The following is a 14306-nucleotide window of genomic DNA, read 5'->3' as shown; positions in this document are numbered from 1 at the left end:
AACACTTTCCTTTTTAGACAGCTAATAAAAATATCTGTTGGTAATATATAATACAGATCAAATTTAGTAAAACTGGAGGTGTGTATAGATGTCTATAGGGAATCCTTTGAAGAAAAAAAAGGTGAATAAATTTTTTCATCTCCCTGACTTATTTAGTAGCTATTTGCTGTCTTGGCAAACCTGTGTTGCTTAAAATTGTATCTAGCTCTATATAATGTGTGATTATGAGATGTCCTAAGAGAACTCATTTTCTAAAAGTTTCCAAAGAGTACTGCGGTTAGAAGCTGGCTTTTGCATGAGATTCCATGTGAATGTTATGCTCTGCTCCTCCTCTCTTACAGTCCATCTCCTTCAGTTCAAACTGGTCAATTTGTATCAGGTGACTTAAATCTTTAAACCATATTCCTACAAAAACACTGCGACAAAGCACTTGGGAGCCCGGCTTGGGATCTAGTCCCCACAGAATCAAATATTTATCTTAAAAAGTCATGCTTCTAGAGTTTTTCAGACTACTCAACACACCCATCCCATGGTGATCTTTGTTTCCTCAGCAGATGGCAAATAGAAAGTACCTACTCCTCTTTGCAACCACACAGGGTCAAAATAAAAGAAACTAGAAAACTTGGCTAATAATGGTAGAAGAAACCCTGGCAGAGATGCAAGTGGAGTTCAGAGCCCTCAGGGCCTTGCTTCTCTGGGGTGGGCAGGAATTCCTGCCACCTCTCTGCCCTGCATGGGAAACTGTTTCAAATGAAGAAACCAGCTTCACTCCAAGTCAGCTGCTGACTGACAGAACACAATACGATGCATCAAAATAGGAGAGGTGTGCCATGGTCCCACCTGGCCACTGTCCAGACCTCTCCTGGTCACAGAAGCACTAAGGAAAAGGGGAGAACAACACATCTCTAGGAAAACCTTTGCCAAGTCTCAGAGGATAACTACCTGGACAGTGAGGGAATAACAATTAGACAATTACTGAAAGTATCCTTGATCTTTTTATTCCAGAGTATCTAGGATGAAGGTTTTTATTTGATGTATTAGGTATTACTGTTTGAGACTGTCCAATGATCTCCCACTAGGGAGCACTGTGATATCTACATACTACCTTACATCAGTTTATTTCAGGTGAAGCCCAGAGAGTAAGGCACGTGAGGGAAGTTTTAACCAAATAACTATCACTATCTAGAGAGCATTTGTAAAAGGTATTTCCTGCCTGATAATTTCTTGTGATGGTTTCTAAACAAGCTGTCCTTGACTGAACATTTTCTCAGTTTCCCTCAGAAGCCTCTCGACACAAACTTACTCTATCTATGCTCATCTTTTTCAATGACCATACATTCTGTTTCACCTCACCGTTGGAAATGTATAACAACAAGTTGAACTCCTCAGGCATTTGACCTACCCCGTGCTGTTAAGGTAGCTTTGACCAAGGCTGCAGTCCTTTGAGGGTGAAGCTGGGTTGTACCAGAAAGCTGGAACACACTGGCTCTCGCCATGTCTCTCATAGCCATAGTCACTGTCAAGAAAATAAACATGGTAGAATGATACGTGTAAAGAAATGTCAAAACACCCAAAGGCACACATAAATACACATATGTCCCACCTCCTGTCCAAAGTCAGAACTTGTTGTTTTAACTAGCCCTAGGGAGGCAAATACCCTTTTTTTAAAGTATGTTTTTAGAAATGGTCTGATCATTTAGAACTATAGTAATTAGAGAAAATGGATTATCAAAAATTTCATACTACAAAGTACATGAATTAAAATATGTGACAGGTACAATGACTTGGAAGTGAGAGTGGGGAGGACACTATACATTTAAAATCATACTTTGAATCACAGAATTAATTAAATAAGTAAATGGCAACCAGGAAGATGTCTTTAAAGGTCAAGATACATTTCTATGTAATGATTCAATATGTACTATCTGAAAATTGATTTCACAGAATTTATATTCATTTTTACTTTAAATTCTACTGCCTTCAAGGTTGGGTAGTGGGTGTTTGTTTTATTCACATGTATGCCCACAGGAATTCAGACTTCTCCTGATTAGATAGGAGGCCTATACATGCTTAAAAATAAAACTAGATGTTCTTTCCAAGCTTCTACAGGATCACAGCCACAGCATCTGAGGCCAAATAGCATGCCCTCCTTCATGGAGTTTTATAAGGTTTTCGGATGTGTAAATGTCAAAATAGAAGCGAAATAAAATGGGCGGAGGGGATGGGGGGTTCCACTCTTAGAACCACCCAGCGCTCACGGAGAGTGCCCTCTCTTGGTCTGTGCTTCCATATTCAACACCAAGAGAATCCTGAAACCTGACAGCACAACCTCATTAGCTGAGTATCAACCCACTGGGTGTTGAGGAAGCACGGGGTTGGGAGAAGGCAAGTCACTGTCCGGGATGCATTTACTTATTTTATTTTTCTTCTTCCATAGTCTTTGAACTAAGGACCCGTGAAAGTCACTGGGAAATTATCTGATTGAATGTAGCACAGAAACGTAGGAAGACAGGTATATAAACGTGACCGTGCCTCATTTATCATTCCCTGCATGTCATGGCCCATCAAACAAATGTGACAAGACCTGTCCTCAATTGTTTCTTCAGTCTTTTGAGGATATGGCCCACATCCCGAGCCCAACACAGCCCAGAGAAGTATTGGCTGATGGACAAGATCGTCTACATTACTATCCACATAGTAACCAGCCTACTTTTGGCTACACTTCTAGCCCACTTTACTTTTTTGTATATTATGCCCTGGGCCTGGATCAATACACCTTTTTTCTGTGTTTTATGACATTTTCTTTATTCTTCTCTAATACATATGTTATATGAGCCTATACCTATTTCACTGTATGCAGTTTGGGGGGGCTATCACATGTTGGAAACAGAAATGGAAAAATACATTTGTCATTGTTTTTCACCCACCAAATCATCTGTTATAAATGCTATTGAGTGAATTAATGCAGTAGTTAAATTAAAACACATTCCCTCTCATTTACCCATTGAATCGTGTCTATTTCTGTAAGAAGATTGTGAGGCTACCCTGACACTAAGGGTCAAGTGCAGCAAGTTTCTCCAAATGCTCAGGAGAGAAGTGGAGCAGATGTGAGCAGGGCTGCCGATCAATGGGAAGGTGGAACTCAAGATCGGCTTTGGTACAACCATGCTTCAGTGAAGGTAGAAGAAAGAAAAGTCAAAGAGACATTTCTGCTGGGTGAATCCTTTGATAAGTCACAGGTGGGGAGCCACAGGTGGGGAGACCCTAGTCCATAGTTCATCCGGACTTAGTGTAGCTTGTAATGGTCGAAGAAATCTGACTCTGAAAATTTGGGGAATTTTGCAAGGTAATTAGCAGCTTTTAAAGCTACTACTAAAACTTAAAATCCATGACATTTCTTCACATAAATTATATTTAATAGTCAATAAATACACAAAACATAATTTCTTACTTTATTTTAGTATCTGTAACTATAACATTGCATATATGTTACTACTTAAAACATATGCTAAATTACATATGAATATTGTCATATTGTTTATGCTCTGGAGGTCTTTTATATCCATGTATCTGTCTGGTAGGAATACTATATAAAGTGGGGCTACTGCCTAATTCTTCTCAGTTCTCCATTTGATAGTATAATACTGAAATCGGCCATTATGGGAATATGTACGGCATTCAGTGTTTGATCCCAAAGAGTTAAACATTTGTCAGCACACCACTGAACAGCCAACTTCAAGCATTATTTATGCATGGAAACATTGGACTGTGCTATGCTTATACCTCTACTAGAAGATTCCCCTATGGCTTTATGAGATGAACCTGTTGACCGGTCCTGCTGACCCTAAAAAATATTAGGAATCTGTGAAGGAAGGATGCTTTTCTTAGGCAGCCATGGGGAGGGTAGCGATGTTTTCAAGGCTCTTTGCAGAAGGGAAGCATCTCCAGCAGTTCTGTTCAGCTCGGCTACCTGTTAGCGCCGCAGTAATTAAAAAGGTGCATCAAGCGTGCTGCTCTGCCCCAAAGAGCGAAAGCACCTCATTAATATTTAACAACACTAACCGAAACTGGCTGCCTCCAAGCTGTGGACTTCTTCATTAATTTCTGCTAAATGCATATTAAACTCTTTCACACTGTCCAGCCTCCCTCCCAGCTCATGAGTCTGTAGGGCTTAAACAAACAAACAGCCTCCTGTTTCTCCAGCTTCCTGGGGAAAGGTGGGAGCTGATGAATTGTGAGCTTTGAACAGAATACACCAGGAAGCCTGATTTGCCTCAGGGAAGTGTGCTGCCTGATAACACATACACACCGGCCGTTTACTTCAAAACATACTTTACCCCTGCACATTGCTTGATTACAAAAGCAGCAAAATGTCTACCTGTTTAGGGGAAAATCTGTCCATTTCCAAGAATATGTGTATGGTCCATCCCTCAGCACCCCCCCCCCCCACACACACTCACACACTAAAGAAAAACCTCAGATTCAGGAGAATGGCAAGCATAGTTCAGAAATTAAAAAGTGTGTGTGCGTTACCATGGGAAGGATAGCTTTGCAGCATGGATTTAAGCCCCTCAAGCCACAAAGAAACATGTGAAAAAGGACGAACGACTTGCCAGACCTTGCACAAAGCTACTCCTGGCATACAGTGCTGATTGAAACTGCTGATTTCTTTTTAACATTAGTATAGTCCCAAGGGCTACTACTTAATCAGAAGGTGGCCCCTGTCCCCCAAGAAGAACATTCTGAAATTTAAAGAAGAAAAATATTTGTTTTATTTTTTAAGTCTCTGTGTGCATATGTGCATGTGTGTGTGTGTGTGTGTGTGTGTGCATGTGTGTGTGTGTGTGTGTGTGTGTGTGTGTGTGCATGTGTGTGTGTGTGTGTGTGTGTGTGTGATGTGCACATGCAAGTGCCAGTGGAGACCCTGTATACCCTGCAGCTGTGGTTGTGAGCCATGCAATATGGGTGCTAGGAACTAAATTCAGGTCCTCTGCAGGAACACTGTCTGTTTCTAACTGCTGAGTGATCTCTCTAGCCCCACTCTGAAACTCTCCACTAGTCAGCACGCTGAGGTCTTTTCCCAACAAGCCTCAGAGTCTGCATAAGCTTCAGGCCAGGCATAGGCCAGCATTCTATCTCTGAGCCCACTCCTTCTCTGCCTTCCCACCTAGCAGCTGAGATTGCAGGACACCGGCCTGACAGATACTTTGATCCCATTTCAGGAGTGCATCAGGGTGGGCTTGGGATCAGGTGGATGTTCTCAAGCACAGTGGCAGCACTCACAAAACAGAAGCAGCTACCACAAGAATAATAATTATCTTCCTGACTGGGGAATGCATGAACCCAATGGCAGCCATACAATTCTTAGTCAAAAATTACTCAAAAAATCTGATAATCATCCATTACATATTTCTTTTGATCCACTCCCATTGTAACCATCGGCCTATCCTTCTCCCAGCTAACAGCTTGCTTATATATCTGCTCTGTTTAAGTTACTCTGTTGCCCACTTCTTTAAAGATATGCCGATTTTATTTAATTAATCGGTATAGCTCCATTACCATCCCCTGGAAAAAGCCATCCATAATTACAAGTGATCTATTTGTTTTATGACCCCTGCTCTAACCACCTCTCCACCTGTAATAAAACCAGCTTTGTCTAACAGAACTTTCTACAGTAGGAAGATTTCATGTAGACGTACTCCAGTAATCAGTGCAACTAGGGAACTGCACTTTAATTTACTTTTAATGCAAACAACCACTTGTGACTAGCCGCTACTGGAATGGACTCAGTTCTCGATCATAAAACTCGATGCTTTCTTATGGTCTTTTGTTGTCTGTTAAGTCATCTTCTGGTGAAGCAGCTCCTATTTACACATTGCTTAGTGTCTTGTTTTGCCTGTAGCCTGTCCGCTGCTAAAAAATGCTCACTATGTTCCATTTCCATAAAAACAAAAGGCCAAATGGAGTGAAATGATATATATGGCAACCCCAAAATCCCTTTCCCTCGGTCTTTTGCATCTCCACTGGATAATCCCACCCTGTGGATATGACTCCATTCTGAACATGGAAGAAACCTATGACATTCAATGTCTCAGACCCCAGAAATTAGAATATTATTGTCTTGAGTGAATGAAGCGCTTTCTAACCATTTCCATTTATAAAATGCTTAACTCTTCTAAGAGCTACATGAGAAATTAAGATTATTCATGTAAAACACTATTACAATACCCATTACAACACCTGCTACATAATAGGTACTCAGCCAAGGTTACTGATGAATGAGTAAAAGGAGTGAATAAGAATAGGGCAACTGCTTCCTGTTTCATCACTAGCTAGTATCTTCCTCTCCTGGGGGTCAGGGGGCAGCCTCTACAGGGGCCCTCCCAGGGCTTTAGAACAAATCCCTCTCTAGCAGTTGAGACTACTGGAACCTTGATTCTCCTCTCAGTGAGAATTTGTTCTCAACAGTGCCCTGGTGGCAGCTGCTTTGGAGCAATTCTGCCCAGCAAGCTTAAGGCTGGGGATCTTTTAGACTCCTAAGTAGAAACCCCAATCTTTATGTGATAGTGACACTTTTTACCTAAACCTTGTGTTCTACAGAAACATACTTCTGAGGCTCAATAAATGTCTCCCTTTAAGCAAAAATGCCTTCCCTTTGTGATCCCAGGCTGTGTGCCCTTTAGCTTTCCCCTACATGGAGATATTAAACACACCATTCCCAGCCTACAGCCTTCCTAAATTTGAGAAAGTAAGTTATAGGCTCTGTGCTACTCTCTGAGCCTTATACTTTGCCTGCTTTGGTTTAGGGACCTAAATAGAACGTGTATGCTAAAGGCTAGAACTGACTGAATTGGGAAATCCAAAGAGGAGACCATGGGATTCAGGCTATGACACTGTACTACAGACTGGTTTCCAAGATTAACACTAAAGACCAAGACACAAACTAGACTTGATGAAAAACTGTATCTTATTTCAGGTTTTGAAAATCTATTTATTTATGTATGAGTGTTTTGCTTATATTTATGCATATACACTATGTATGTACCTAGTGCTTGTGGAAGATAGGAGAGGTCGTCAGTTGTCATGAAACTGGATTTCCAGATGCTTCTAAGTCATCATGTGACTTGTGGGAACTGAAACCCAGTCCTCTGCAAGAACAACAAATGCTGTATTTGCTGAGCCATCTCTTTCAGCACAGAAAAACTACTGTAAAGGTAAAATTGATACTTGAGGACAATTTCAAACATTTACAGAAGTAGTAGATAAACACAGTTCTGATGGTGACCAGGCAGTGAGACCAGGCCTTTCCTTTTGGTTGACCCTGTATTAATCTCAAGTGTTTTCTGCATTCTTTTTAATATAAGGTATGACTGATAACAGAAATGCAAACATATAGTACCTTATATATAAAAATCTACAATGTCTTCTTGGAGACCATATGCCTATTACAAGTCTAGTAGCAATGCTAAAATTTTCTTTATTTGAAATTGTCTTTGGAGTTAATGAAATAGTCCATATTAAATTTCACTTAGAGCAGTCACCCTGGGTCATTTGAAAATGAGTTTTAATTTTAGAGGAAATAAAAGTAGAGATTCTATTCCTTCTGAAGCATAAAAAGAAATCTCAAATAATAAGACCTGTTCAGTTTCTTGAGCAATAGATGACAAAGAAGCAACAGGCTAAAATTTAACCATCCCTGCATTTGAATCTCAGCTGTGCCTCTACCACTTATGTAACTATGCTTAGGTAACTTATTAAGAAATGTGCTGCTCATTTGTTTCTCATTAAAATGGCAATGGTAAGGATATTGACATCATAGTGTCTCGAGACCTCTAGCAGCACAAATGTAAGAACCACAGAATGCCTTGAAAGGGTCCTTCCTCTTCCCCATAAACTTCTTTACTTAGATTCTGACAGCAAGCCTCAAAGAAGGGCTAAAAAGCATTAAGCTTTAAGCATTGTCACTAGCATTAAAATAATTGCATAACACCCAAAGGTACAACTTTTCAAACAGCGCTTACTTGAATGATTAAGCTCTGATTTATCCGATATCAACTCTATGGTGATCACTTAACTCTGGGGTACAAACTCCAGCTACTGCAGCAACTGCAGCTGACATATGTTGTAGGCTTCTCTTGTACACAGCTTGGGTAAGCGCCCTATCTACATTAATGATCCACCCTCACTCATTTACTAATTCATTTATTTCTCCCTAGGACCTAATGAGATACCCGTTGTGCATTTTTATTTCACAGCCAAGGAAGCCAAGACGCAGAAATTAAAAATATTTCCCAGAATAAAAACCTGTGAATCTAAGTGTTGTTGTGATTTTTACACACACCAGGCAAATAGAACAGGTTAAGGAAAGAAATAATTATTTTATAATTTTTTTTCTCTCTCTCTCTCTTACTTGTGAGTCCTACTGGAAATGGGTGAAAATCAGCTTTAGCTCAAGGAGAAACAGCGGAACCTGTATTTTTGTGCACTCAAAGGTAGTGAGCCTCAGTGGAGTCAGTCTGGAGAAGGATACACGGTACCCTGAAGTTTATAGTCTGAACACGTTGCTATTTGTTGTGGTTTGAATGTGAAATATCCAAGCTAATAGCAGTGTTGTAAAGGGCAGTGGAAACTGTGGGGGAAAGTGAGTCACTAAAGGTAGGCTTTAAGAATTGTATAGCCTGGCCTGACTTCCTGTCTGCTCTCTGCTTCCTGCCTTCCCACATTTGCATGTGTGCATATGTGCATATTTGCATATTCCTGCTGCCTTGCTGGACTAAAGCCTCCTAAAACATGAACCCTAAGTAAGGAATCCTAAGGAAGGTTTCTTCCTTTAAGTTGCTTTTTTCCAAGTATTTTGTCACAGCCATGATAAAAGTAGGAAATACAATATCCACCTTACAATTCTAAGGAGACTGATACAACTGCCTGATATGATTGTACACTGGGCTGAAGTTTATAATTAAAAATGTTTTTCCCAGCTGTGAAAATATTTTTGCTTTCAAAAGATCTTCAACCACATAAAGGACCCTGCTGTTGAAATTTAATTCCATTTAGTCTATCTCATTTTAATGAATCTCACTGAAGCCAGGTTACTGAAGAATGAAACCAGGCATGATCACCACACACAGTGACTTTGAGTTATGCATTGGCGTTCTAGTAAACTCAGGAAATAAAAATGTGACTTCTAGACCAGGGCTAGATAAAATGGAGAGGGGAGAAGAGAGGCTGCCATGTAGGGCTAAATGCTCTGTGCCCTGCCGTGTGCTTCGCCATTCTGCACCAGAGAGAGAGCTCCAAACACACTCTGCCATTGCCCCCTCGGCTTCCTTGTCTATGGCTGCTGTTTGAGCCACTAGCTATTTCTTCTAATCCAGGATTATCAATATAAATTATCAAATGAAACTTCAGCTTCTGACTGAATACATGGGAAGCACTCATCTAGAAGAGACCAGAGGGATAGATACGTATTCCCAGAACAGGGGAGGGTTTTCACTCTCTTAAGAACATCATTCAGAAACATGTTACAACTCTTGATGGAATGTTTACTGTAGAGTCGGCACTGGGGTTTTAACAGTGAGGGAAGTCTAAAGCTCAGAATGTAAACAGCGTTTACATTCTACTGGGGAAAGACAGATGAGAACAAACATTCAAAAGCATAATCACTTCATAGCAAGGTGGTGTGCCAGAGAGCACTGGTGTGTATACATGAGACGTGACGTCTTCAGTATTTCTTTTCTTTTTTCTTTTTTGTTGAGATTATTATCGTATTATTATTATTCACAATTTATTAACTTTGTATCCTGGTGGTAGCTAAAAATTTTGAAGAAACATGAGTGCTTAAAAAGTGTCAGCCATGCTGAAACTTGGTGGAAACTGTTGTATTCTCCATTCCTTTTCCTAGGAATGAGCTTGGATTAATTACTGGGCGTTGGTAGTCTTACTGAAATATAGCAAATGAAGGAAGAATAACAAACAATAAATTAGTTAGAAAAGGATACCAGGCCAAAGGGCCTACAACAGTGAAGCATCTTAAGGGAGAGAGGAATCCACCAAGTTATCTTAAGTATAGGAGTAATGAGATCTGATTTGGAATTATTAAAAAATGTACCTGGTACAGTAACTAGGACTGTACCTCACACACGGGATTTTTAGGTGACCGTGGGAGGAGTGGCAGTAGAGTTAATAGGCACTTGCAGCAATAATAACAGCTATGAGGGTAGATGGAAGTGCTTTTAGGGACAGTGTGGTTTGGAGGGAGAAGCTGAAAGGGCTCATTGATGACAGCTGAGGACAGGGAGAAGGAAAATCCATCCCTCCTGGGACCTTTATCCCAGCCACTGTATGGAGGGCTCTGTGTTTGACAGAATCTGGGAAAACTGGGCCAGGACTCTCTTCCAGGAAAGAGGAACACTTACTGCGCCACCTCTCCTAGAAAACCAGATGTAAACTGTATAGATCAGACAGACTTATGTCAGAGGAGAATGAGGTTGGAGCTGGAGGTGAGAAATTTTTATATTTGGGAATCATCAGCTGTAGGAAAGATTAGATATCAAAATTCTAAATATGTGTTGCACTTCTCCATTGTTGGAGGCAGAATTATAGTCTAAAATGGAGTCCAGAGATTTCCAGCACAAAGAACTGGAAAACCTTTGAGTAGACTAAGATGCCAATTGCCTTGATTTGGTCATTCCACAGTGTTACATGTGCAAAACTTACTGTGCTGTCTTATACATATGTACAAATATTATATGTCAGTTAAAAATAAAAATAAGGGAAACAGTGACAATGTACTCACATGCAGGAGTGCAATTTGAGAGATACGTATGAAGGCAACTGCCTAGGACAGGAGCTCTTTAAGCCTCATCAGGGGCCATCCCACTCCTCCAGGACTGTCAGATACAACTGGAGACAAGATTACCGGCCCCCAGGGCACACTGCTCAGACATTGGTACTCCTCACCAGTGTGCCTCAGTCTCACTTTCAGATGAGGCAGACCTCCAGCAACTAGGGCCACAAGTCACACTCTGCATCTGGGTCTAACTTACCTCTACTAACTACACCTTCACCCCCACCACAATATCTGATTGGAACTGAAGATGAAATTTCAAAGGACTCACCATTCGAAGTCCCAGTCAGCACAGACACAGGGTTCTGACACCACCGATGCAGAGTAGTCTCTGCCAAGGGCACACTGAGCACCTGGCTTGCGTTTCTTGAATATTTTCCTTTCCCCCATGACGCAAGGCTCTCCCTCAAAGAGAAAGTCCATAGTGAGACAGGCAGTAAAACATACAGGAAGTGAAATAAACCAGTTGGTCAACAAAGGCACTGATCTTTAGCATTCCCATTTCTCAGTAACCATGCAGGAGTTTCAAGAATGACTGTGCTAATCTTTTATGACCACTTGAAAGGATCACTATGGCTGGCTGGCCCAGGTCCACCCCTCTAGGAATCTTATCTGTGATGTTTGTGTACTACTGCTTCTTCTCCACTTTGCAGAGAATTTCAGACCCTAGAGAGCAACATGCCATTATCCAGTGCCTTCAGCAGCTAAAGTAACAAGAATACAACTTCGGGTATACTGTTTAGATTGCTTATATTCTCTCCACTGTAAATTTGAGGTTGACCTCGTAAGTGTAATCGCTCTGCCCCACCTCTCTTTCTCTCCCTCTTCTTCTCCCTCTGCTCCCCTTTACTCTCATAAACAATTACACTAAAGTCTTAAATCTCAGACAAGGGCAAGAAGTAGAAAAGTTGGTGATACAAAATCTAAGGACCTGAGTTTTGGGAAGAACAGAGAAGTCTGCTTATGCTGCATGGTAATAAAGATCTGTCATCACTAGACTCATCTGCCATAGAACTTTTTTAGCATCCCTTTTTTCTGGTGCTTTGAGGGCATTATTCAAGCTGTCCAGGGACATGCTCTCACCCTCTACAATGGCAGGGCAAATTAATATACTAGAAGAGGTGCCCTCACTGCCTGGGACAGACTTCTTTGCCAATTGAGCTAACATCCTAAGTTATTGTTATATCTTCTCTTCTGGGAGTTGAGTGACCTAATGAGTATATCAAATCCTGGGTTGTATGTTATCTACCCATCTTGGTCCAGGGTATGTACAAATCATTTTGCTCATAGTCATACCCCCAAATGATGCACTGCCTCCCTTTTCCAAGAATATCAAATTAGAGAAGACTGAACCCAGTTGGCAGCAGTTCCTGTTAAAGGCCATCACATCCTAAGGTAGGGGTACCTGATTGAGTAGGTGCCAAGTCTCAAAGTCCTCCTTGGTACAGCGCCGGCTGAAGATAGACTTGTAGTCCACTTTCACCAACTGCCATTCAGAGCGCAGGCTGAAGTGGCCAAAGACTCTAAGTGTTGAGGGAAGGAGTGTCAAAAACAAGAAGCCTGACATCAGTCAGTATGCACCAGACTAGAGAGGGGGCTATCAGGACGGCCTAGCCTTGTGTCTCTCCAAAGTCAGTTTCTTAACAGAATGGTCTCACTATTCAGTGACCAGGGCCTTCACATCTTCAGTCAAGTGGCTATCATTCACAGTAGATTTGGAATCACTTTTCTTTTAATTGTAAAATTACTGTATGTGCCTTATAGGAAGCAGTAAAACAATCTATCACCCATGTGAAACCATTCTTTTTATTTTGACACAAAGATTTTACATTTTTTTCTTAATGTCAGGACTAGTATTATTTGTCTACCATGTTCAGTGCTAGAAATAGTTTCCTCATTTATAAAACAGTTGTGTGTGTGCGTGTGTGAGTGTGTGAAAGAGAGAATGTGTGTTTGTACACATGCATGTCTGCATATTTGAACACCACACTAGGAACAGTGAAATATATTATCCAAGTATGACCCCACTGATGCTAAGACCTGTGACCATCTCTGTGCATTTTAATTGAAATATCTACTGTATGACTCTTATGAATGCTTATTTTCTTTCTGCCTTCCTTGAAAAATCATAGCATTCCAATAAAAGAAAGTCATATTTATGTACAGTAATGAAAAATGCTATCTGCATGGTCCAGATAATCAATACTGACCTTTGTAAAGCCCAGTTGTTGATAGACCTATAAACATGAATGATCAATCATTCTAGAAAAAAATGAAAGAAGAAGAAGAAAACAAAAGACTGACCATCAATTCTCCCCTGGGGTGGCATGTCATAAGACCACAGTGCAAGGCATCTATCACTGTGATGGAGAGGCAAGACCAGTCATGCTGGGAGCTCAGAGCAAGAGATGTCTTTCAAAGAACTGGAGGCTGTCCATTTTAGCAAGCCTCAGTCACACTGCCAGTCCTACACTCTCCTCTGCCCTGGTTTAGATATTCTTACACTGATAACCAAGTGAACTCTCATTGGGATGGTTCCTTTGATACGCTGGGAGATGAAGATGCTCTCAGGAGGGGTGATGGCTAAAATAAATTGTAAAATATGGGGAAAAATAAGATTGGATTTGTAGATCATCTAACTTAAAATAAATCTTGGGAAACAGCTTTGAATGTTTTATCAGATAAAAATTGAATGAAAAGTTTACAGTCTTATCTAAAAGAAGATTGAACAGCCTTTGAGGAGGAAACTGAGGGCTATGCTCTCTGGAGACTGGTCTTTTTAGAACCTTAGTTAGGCACAGATTAGATGTTTTGAGGCTAGAATATTCTACACATCTAGCTGATGCTGTGTTTCTCCTGAATTTTCTTTATCTTTTTTATTTCTTGCTAAATATATTAGTTTACAAATCCAATACAGAGATGTCATGTCATCATCAAGATGTTTCCCTTATTTAGTTTGAAACTTCTTCAGAGTGTGCAAGTCAGCCCACTTACTTTTAAAATATAGTTTGTCTTTGGTTTTGTTTTGTTTGTTTGTTTGTTTCTGAGGCAAGGTTTCATGTATCCTATACTGACCACAATCTATGTAGCCTTGGCTTCCTAATCCTCCTGCCTGCACCTCCCAAATTCTAGGATTTCAGTATTGTGCTACCATGTCAGCTCCACTAAAAATTTAACAAAACAGCTACCTCTTAAGATAAGGTTCTACTTGCTTGGCAAAATGTAGAGACAAATTAATAACTGGGTCTCTTAAAAATTGAAAATGACCTTGACAAATATCTCTTTCCCTCTCTACTCATTATCAAAATTCTCCCACATTCAAACATTATTTTCTGTGTTAAGGCTTCCTTGATTGTAGCAACCTGAGTCTAATGATGGTAGTGATATTAAAGCAAATATTTTTCTCTTCTCTAAACATTTATTTCATGGCTCACAACATACATTATTTTAGATTAATCCT

The 14306-nt window shown here is 40.5% G+C and overlaps 1 protein-coding gene across 1 annotated transcript in view; it reads right to left on the bottom strand.

Moving 5' to 3' along the window:
- Sorcs3 (sortilin related VPS10 domain containing receptor 3) overlaps nt 1-14306 on the bottom strand; it is a 604602-nt gene that overhangs the window by 38046 nt on the left and 552250 nt on the right. The window contains exons 15-17 of the mRNA XM_060390926.1: nt 12252-12369; nt 11118-11251; nt 1403-1516 (exon numbers count right to left, since the gene is read on the bottom strand). Of these exons, the coding sequence (XP_060246909.1) occupies nt 1403-1516; nt 11118-11251; nt 12252-12369 (366 nt within the window). The remainder of the gene's footprint in view (nt 1-1402; nt 1517-11117; nt 11252-12251; nt 12370-14306) is intronic.

The sequence above is a fragment of the Meriones unguiculatus genome, chromosome 1, assembly GCF_030254825.1.
Source record: "Meriones unguiculatus strain TT.TT164.6M chromosome 1, Bangor_MerUng_6.1, whole genome shotgun sequence".
NCBI classification, from domain to species: Eukaryota; Metazoa; Chordata; class Mammalia; order Rodentia; family Muridae; genus Meriones; species Meriones unguiculatus.
Note: the sequence above shows the minus strand (reverse complement) of the source record. Positions and strands in the feature narration are given on the sequence as shown.